Here is an 8,738-nt window from a genome sequence, read left to right as displayed (position 1 = left end):
CGCCGTAGTGGAGGACTCCGGAAATTTTGACCACCTGGGGTTCTTTAACGTGCACCTAAATCTAAGCACACGGGTGTTTTCGCATTTCGCCCCCATCGAAATGCGGCCGCCGTGGCCGGGATTCGATCCCGCGACCTCGTGCTCAGCAGCCCAACACCAGTTTTGGGAACTTAAGGCCCCACAATTGCATAAATAGTAAGCGTCTTCAACCTTTGCGGTTTATGGTAGCGGTGTGCGAATATTCGAAATTTCGAGTACGAATTGAATATTTTCCTTATTCGAAGCGTATTCCATTCGAGAAATGCATATTCGTAAATTCCCGAATATTCGAGGACGGCCGAATAATGGTCGAAATGGCGAATATTCAGACAGACTGTGAATAATTTAGCAATTAACGAATTATATGCTTGCTCCACATTCTAAGAACATGTTTATTCACTGAGAGCTTTACCTGATCCGCTCATTATCTGTATGCTCTGCATCAAGACGGCAAGTTGGGCCAGTTGGTTGGGATTCATGGTAAGGTTCGTTACAGCGCAACACAAACCAAGGACAAAAGAAGGTACAAAACGAAGACACAGCGTTACAGCACTGTGATCTTAAATGCTGTAACCAACCTTACTATGAATGTGTACGCTCTGTTTCAGTCTATCTGCATCAGGCCCTTGAGACATGATCAGTTTCAATTTTTTTTTTACCAAACTTTATTACAGGGCTCTTTCATAACAATATGTGATGTACTTTTGGGCTCTGTAAGTATGCGCAATAAAATATGCACCTAGAAAATGTTACCTTGACAAATGTCACAGTGCATAGAGAACCCTTACTTTCTGAACATGTTGAGCAGTCAATTTTCCTTCGCAATAATCTGTAACAAGCGCCTACCTGACAGAGCATTACTTGACATTACCTGAGTGCATTACCTATAATGAGTGCCTCTTTAACCTGAAGCAGCCTCGTAAAATGTAATATTATTTTTAAAAGGGTAATAAAGCTATTGTTACCTCGTTGATTCGATATTCGATTCGATATTCGAAAACAGTTTTTCGGCTTATTCGTATTCGATTCGTATTCGAAATTTCAATATTCGCGCACCCCTAGTTCATGGACTTTGGTGCTCCCGCAGGTTGCGGCACTGTTCGCCAACGGCGAGCTCGTGGTGAACTTCTACGGACACCCCCAGCGAGCGCTGGTCTTGCACGGCGCGTTCTGCCTGAGCCGTGCCTATATCGCTGCCGGCAGGACGCTGATGTATAAATACGCCCGCGAAGTACTCCCAGTGGTAGCGCGCCGCCACGCAGAGTCCATCGTGTTGGCCGTTCGCACCGCTTTCCGGAAACGGCTGTTCACCTGGCCCGACTACAACGCCAGCGTGAGCGTGATATGGTAATTATCGATGCGACATAGAAAAGGTCCACATGAGACATGTACGGACGGGTAGCTAGTGCTAGGTGTTTCTTTTTTTTTTTTTAATTGCGGAAGCCTAGCAATGGGGGTGACGAGGATGGGTCGCAAGTTTAGGCGAACGCATGCAGATAAGAGATGAAGAAAACACCAAGTGCAGCCTTCTCATGGTGCAGTGCCGGGGATTGCGGCTCTCCTGACGACCGCTCCAACACTCATAATGCTAACCATTCTTTGCCTCACCGCAGGTACTTTGCAATACGTAGGTATAGGTAGCGTCCTTTCTCGCCTCATTTCGAGCCTCTGCAATAAAGAAATCCGACAACTAAAGTATCCTTATGAGTTGTGAATGCGAAAGTATTAATGGCCAATTGAACGCTGCTGAGCGTTCCTTCGAGTTTTGCGCTTCGAGTAATGTACCATAGCGGTACGCGATGCCCGAACCAGCAAGCAGCAGCAGCCTCCGGTGCCGCTTATCCAGCGGCGTCCTGCCCGACGAGAGACCGAGGAAGTAGCAGAGGCCACCAAGGCCGACAGGCGATAGCGGTACGTGCTTCACGAGCCAGCAAGCAGCAGTAGCCTGCGATGCTGGCTCGGTCACCTGCTTCCGAGAGCGAGAGCGAGGGTGACGTGACGTCGCGGCGATGCACTCTCTTCTCATGTAACGCCTGGTGCGCTATTGCGGCGCCACGTGCTCCCTTTCGCCCGCTCTGCTCCATCGAGGCGCGCGGCGTCGCAGCCAATGGGATTTGAGGTCGCTGCTACAGTCTACAAACGATGGCGTTTGCGCTGAATGGACAATTTCACGTTTTCACATGAAAAGAAATAGGTGACCGACAGTAGAATCGAATCGCTGCCTTCGAGTGCGGCAGCCCAATGCTCTAGCTGTTAGGTGATTCTCGCACGCAGACTCCTCTCGGGCCTATATATGCCGACTATAGCTCTTTGAGAAATTTGTCGCGGGCGGGACGTGCCATTTTCTAGTGTTCTTTCCTCGTGACAGCTCGCGCTGTCCCCGTGGCAGCTAAAGCTACACAAACTGCGCGACGTTGTACGGCCCTCATGACCACAGATGATCGACCCAGGTTGGTCGCGTTTCAGCATTTCTTCGCTGAAGTACAAATGCCATCTTTGTTTTAACATAGATCGCATGACTATAGCCATATGCAAGTACGGCTGTATAACACGTAGCCGCTGATGATGTTACAATCGGTGTATCTCTCGCAGGCACGTTCCCCCCCCCCCCCTCGCTTCCTGCCCACGCCACCACTTCTCACACACATTATTAAAGCGCCGCCAAATCAATGTTGAGACTTGACAGCTATTCGGCCGTCAACATTTTGTTGCCTTTTTCACTCCTTTTGGATGGCGGTAGTTATCGACGTCTCCTGTGATGTGAAGACCAGTTTCATTATCGATTCGGTGCCCGCGCGATTGACTCGAGGTGCATTCAGTTGTCACCGTCTATTCAACGGTCACGTGCATCGTTGTTGCTTCGTTAGTTCAACCTTCGTCTAGAGTGATCCAGGGACCTGGAAAGGGATACATTTCGTGGTCAACTCGTCTGTATGCACGTGGAACGAGTTGCGGCGAGAGAAAATTCCAATTGCGTTTAACTTTTCTTTCTGTTTCATTATTTCTTCGAATGACGGCTCGCCGCAACGCTGACAGATCCTCGGAATCATATACCCGTGATATGGGTTAGATAAGGTGGAAAATAAAGTAATGCGAGACAGCGTCCATCATGAAATCCTGCAGTAACCCTTAAACTCATAGGTAGCATGACTGTCACCCGTTAACTCGTCTGGTTTTTTCCTAATTGTGCAGCACTTTTCGTGCAAAATTGGCAACTAAAAACAAGAGTCTCAAGAAGTTGAGAAATTAAGCGATCTACTATGGGAGAGGCCCGAGACAACAGCCAAACAGGAAGGAAAATCGAAAATTAACAAATTTAGCCGTTGTTTATGAAATAATTTATGGATCAACATCTCTTTATTTAAAAGGAAACAGAGAAAACGCCGCCGGAAGAGGAGGGCAATTCCGGGTGTTCTGAACGACGCTTCTACAGTTATCATTAGAGCCGCCTAACGTAGCCACTTCTCTCCAGTGCTTATGTAGGTGTATTTCTAACCTTCCGCGGTGGGCGCAGTACGTCTAGAATCGCAGATTCCTGCGCCACACGCGTTTGTACGCGACTGGCGGCCACGCATCGTTACGTAACTTCGCAAATAACAATACGAGTCAGTTGTGGCACTTGTTAGAGCAGTAAACGAGGGATCTAAAAGAACTGTGATTGTTCCGCAAATATATATATTTCTGTATATTTCTTCCAGAGCTAATTTAAAACACGCTACCATAGTGGGATACAACTTAAGTCTGCAATGAAGCCCCGCCGATGCCCTCATAGCCGCCAGCCACTGTTCCTCCGCGAGACTGCAAATAATTCGTACTTCAAACTTTTTCTGTTACCCAAACAGGGGGGTAACTACAAAAATAGAATTATTAACGCATAATTTTACACCTTTTCCCTCGCCTATTATAGTGGAATGGCGAATGCCTAATTCTTTATTGAACTGAAATAACATGCTTGCTTTGCTACAACTATTTGTTGGGAAGTTTCACTTCAGTTGGCAGTGAAGTTTCATGAGTAAAATGGGTGCAGCAGTGAAATGAACAGCACCGCAGACCTTTGAAGACTCAATACATTTTGTCCATGTCTGTTGCACACCTCATTGCTTCTGCCGATGAAAAGACTCTTCAAGAACAGCAGACGCTCCGTAGCTATCAAGTACGACGCCATTTTGAAAAGGCCGCATGACGACGATTTTGTTTGCTTCTGTGATTGGCTAAAAGAGCAACCTAGCTCCGCGCGGTCTGTTCGCCTTTGTTGCCAACTGCTGTTTTTGTAAGTTCTATTCTACTAAAGCAATCTTGATTGTACACTTTTGCTTCTTTACTTGTTCTTGGCAGTGTTCTTTCTGCGCTTCTTTTCTGAGCGACTCCATTTGACGTGGTTCTTTGTTTGCCAACTAAAGGAGAGGTGTATCGCACAGGTGTACGTGTAAAATACACCTTATTTCATTTCTCTTCTGTGGATTTACGCGTTCTTATGGCGAATGGTGGACGTTATTCACATTTGTACTAGTTAAGGTACCCCCCCTCATTTGCATAGAAAAGTTACCTTGGGTTGCCCCCCCCCCCCCCCCCCAAAAAAAAATGTATCCTGTGTACGTGCCTGGTCTCTCGATTACGCCCGTATAGTACTTCTGCAGGACCCAACAATCGCTGTCTTGTGTAAATTCCCATCCAACGGACATATTAGGAATCATGCCATTACCATCATACAATCATGCATACCATCATCGTCGTCTTGCAGCTGTCACCGCACACACGTACGCTAGCGTCGAGTATACGTACGCCCAGGCGTCACACACTACTCAATTTGAAAAAAAAAAACGCGTTGGCCCACCTCCTAACGTTTTGCGGAACCCGCAATATTGTTTGATAGACAGTGAAATGCAAAATGTCCCGCATAACATTGACTCCCAGTGTGCGTGGGATCTGCGAAATATTCGATATTTTGCGTTCGCTATGGGTCCGTTTCGCTGCGTTCGATGTAGCTATGCCTCTAACAATACATACTACACTACACTCACGATAACGTTTACATAGGCGCCGTGTGTTACGGGAACTTCGCACTGCAGAAAAGATTATGGCTCCTCATGGGGTGTATTCTCTAATTTCGCGCGCTGCACTATTTGCCTGTTGCAGGTCGTGGGAGAACGTGTCGCTGACTTTCAGCATCTTTGCTCCGGCAACCAAGGCTAACTTCACCGACATAGTCGTGGGTGAGATGGGCGACTCGTTCCTGCAGAACTGGCACAACGCGTGGATGTCGCGCACTTTCTCCCGCGGCATTGACATCAAGATTGCTATCTCGGCAATCGAGACCCTGTCCTTCTCTGCGGACATCGAGTATCGCAAGGAGTTCATCTTGCTGCCATACGTCTTCTTTTTCCCGTACTACGACATTAACTCAGTGCCGTCCCTCAACTACGGCGGGTTTGGCGCTCAGGTCAGTAGAAGTTTCCGCAGGCCTGTCCTTCTGTAGCTTAGGCATCAGGCTTTCAGTTTCATGCATCGTTAAGAATTTTCGGGAAAGCCGAAACTCGTGCTTTCTTTCAATGACAATGGTTTGGTTGAGCTTTGCGATTTGTAAGCTGAAAAGGCGGGCATGGTTCGAATCAATGGTCTCACGGGAATTCTTAAGTACGGGAGAGGGTTAACTTACCCATGTTTTCATAAAAGGGTGGAAGTGTGTGTTGGGGGGGGGGGGGGGGGGGAGGTAGATCTTCTGTTTAATGCTGAATGCATCGTTGATCTATCAGAGCACAGATCACACTTTCTCATTTCTGCGGCAATCAGGCAGAAACACTGTTGTGATAGCGTCACATTGTGACATTGTGCATGGGTGCACCGTTGCCCAAACGTCCGTATCACTGGAGCTATTAGTCTCTTCTTTTAGGAAGGTTGCCCTGAAACATATACACAAAAAGCAAAAATGCAAAAGTATGTTACATGCATACGACCAAACTTGTTTCATCTATAAAGGATATCAAGGGCAGGTGAAATGGTCCATATGTCCAACGTTGCATGTCAGAAGGGCGACCCGGTCAAAGACATGTTGCTCTCCGGTGCCAGAGACGCCCCTCTTTGCTGCAGCAGTGACTGTAAGCGGAAAGCGAGACGGATGTGAGCGACTTAACTGCAGAGAAGTGTGAACACCTGGCTGCACTAAGTGGGCCCGCACCCGAACTTAACTGCAGGACTTGTCAATTACGCTCTTGTTCATTGAATCCCAGGTGGCCTCTGCCGTGGGACAGAGGTTCCACAACACGTATCTGGGCGCGGGCGCCGGCGGAAACTCGTTCAGGACATTCCTGTCGTGCATCTCGAACCGCTCGCTCGCCGCCGAGCACACGGACACGGCCTCGTTATTAGCCGAGGTTGTTTCCCTTGGTGCCCTGATAGACGCATACCGCAACGTGAGCGATAACCGGCGCCTCGTACTCCTGGAGCACATGACGGGCGAGCAACTGCTCTTCATCGCCATCTGCTACGCCAAGTGCATCGGCAGCTACTACATCGTCAACGATTCGTTGTGCAATGCGGTGCTGCAGAACGTGCCGGAGTTCTCCGAGGCATTCGGTTGCGCGCCGGGCACCCCCATGAACCCGCACCAACAATGCAAACTCTTGTGATTGCGGCGTTTTGCCTGCGTTCGCGTGTCGTATTATGAAGTTTGTTAAAAACATCCCGAAATAAGTTTTGCAAGTGTTGAAATCGTGACAATGCTTTCGATTATGATGGGCTAAAAATTCTCCTCAGGGCCGCAGTGTGTATTGCTTGTGGTTTGCGAGATACGTTGCGTGCATTGGAGTGTCGTCACATACGTGTCTCTTTCACAGGGTATGCTGGGAGTGTGCGAACAAGTTACCTTGTCCTTATTCAGAACATAGCCAGTGCGTGCATGATTGCTACTACGATAATGGTAACACGACTATGATGCTACATGTCGTGCCCTACGAATACGCTTAAATGTGGATTTTCATTTTCCTGTATCGTGAATTGCCTTGCGTCCTAACATGAGTTGCACAAGCTGAACATGCTTAAAAATTTTAATTCAACGCAACGTGAGGACAAAAACTGCAAATAAACGAAATACTTCGCTGTAAAACCAACGCGATGAGCGATGCCAAGTGATTCGACGCCGCTTCCGTGAAATGCTTACTTGACGTTTTTACCTTTCTCGATTGCGGGTGTCCTCCTCCACTTCGGCCATCAGTCTTCTCATAAGAAAGCACTGTCGTGCTCGCCCTGAAACACGCACATCACGCCTTGCTTCAGCGCTGCCATCGACCAGACGGAGTGTCGCTACGTTACTAAAATTTCCAGCAAGTTCGAGCTCCACCGCTATTTCCTGGAGCTCTCAAGACCACCACTCGGGACGTATTGATGTGGTTCTTAGGACTCGAATTTTGTCGGTTTTAATCATGGCGCAGTCGGCTGGAATAGCAGTTATATAAAATTTAAGCACAGTTGCGAATTCGACAACTGTGGAGTTCAAATAATTCCGGAATCGTTCCATATTTTCAAACAGCCGGGATGAAATGGGAGCAGAATGATGGCACCAGTCTGGCAGGCGGAATTGGCTGGCTCGGTAGCGTCAGAGCCCGGACAATGCAGCGGCGGCGTCCGCTGAGTCAGCAGCGGTAGGGCGAGCAGAATGGCACTGGCGCTGTTAGTGCCATTCTTATCTTAGACATTAGCGTTCTTGCTGTGCCATACCATACCGGGGTGTATACGCTGACCTGAGCGGAACGGCCAGTAAACGTGAAATCTAATTCTTTCGTTTGTGCGCGTTGTGCGCTCAAATATATAGCGTTCTTGCTGTGCCATACCATACCGCGGTGCATACACTGGTCTGACCGGAACGGCCAGTAAACGTCAAGCTAAATCTAATTATTTCGTTGTGCTCGTTGTGCGCTCAAGCACTATAGGGTTCTTTCTGTGGTCATACCGCGGTGCATACACTGGTCTGACCGGAACAGTCAGTAAACGTTAAGCTAAATCTAATTCTTTCATTGGGCGCGTTGCGCGCTCAGACATTAGATAGTTTTAGATTAGGGGACACAAGCGGCTTGCGTACGCAAGAACAAGGGGCCACGGTACTGTGCGTGCGCAGACCCCTACGTTGAGTCTGCGCATGCGCAGTACCGTCACCCCTAGTTCTTGCGTACGCAAGCCGCTTGCGTCCCCTAACCTAAAACTCTCCATTAGCGTTCTTGCTGTTCCATAGCATACACTCTTTAAAAAAGGAGCAAGAAAGGAGGAACCAGCCGCTTTCTTCCTTCGGTCCGGCGAGTTCCTCCTTGACACGCACTCCACATGTGCCCTCTTGCGGCAATCAAAAGGGGAGGGAAACGTTTCTCCCTTGCGTGCGTATCTTGCGTCGCCACCGCCGGTGAGCCGAGTATCGACTACAATAATGTCTCCTCGACAAAGAGTAATGCTAATTAGCATAATCTGAGGTCTAAACCATTCATGACAAGCGATCATCAGTGTCAAACCTCTAGCTCGAAATGGAGCTGCGATACGAGAATCGTTCAACTCGAACGCAGCGTCCGGTTGCTGACGCACAGCGCGACAGCCCGTACTCGGGCATCTCGGTTCTAGACGCTGCAAATATCAGCCAGCCTTTCTTGTTTTAACGTGACAGCGTTAAGGAGCTCGCGTCGCAGAAAAGCCGGTGTCGTCGGCGTCGGCGGCGTTGG

General features: G+C 48.6%; 1 protein-coding gene across 1 annotated transcript in view; it reads left to right on the top strand.

Moving 5' to 3' along the window:
* The window catches only part of LOC135898400 (neprilysin-like), a 35,741-nt gene extending 28,296 nt beyond the window's left edge, over positions 1–7,445 (top strand). Inside the window, exons 7-9 of the mRNA XM_065427312.2 lie at positions 1,127–1,386; positions 5,176–5,479; positions 6,267–7,445. Coding sequence (XP_065283384.1) covers positions 1,127–1,386; positions 5,176–5,479; positions 6,267–6,665 — 963 coding nt within the window. The 3' untranslated portion in view covers positions 6,666–7,445. The remainder of the gene's footprint in view (positions 1–1,126; positions 1,387–5,175; positions 5,480–6,266) is intronic.
* The last annotated feature ends 1,293 nt before the right edge of the window (positions 7,446–8,738 follow it).

This window comes from Dermacentor albipictus, chromosome 4 (genome assembly GCF_038994185.2).
Source record: "Dermacentor albipictus isolate Rhodes 1998 colony chromosome 4, USDA_Dalb.pri_finalv2, whole genome shotgun sequence".
NCBI classification, from domain to species: Eukaryota; Metazoa; Arthropoda; class Arachnida; order Ixodida; family Ixodidae; genus Dermacentor; species Dermacentor albipictus.
The sequence above is the reverse complement of the archived record's forward strand: the minus strand, read 5'-3'. Positions and strand labels throughout refer to the sequence as shown.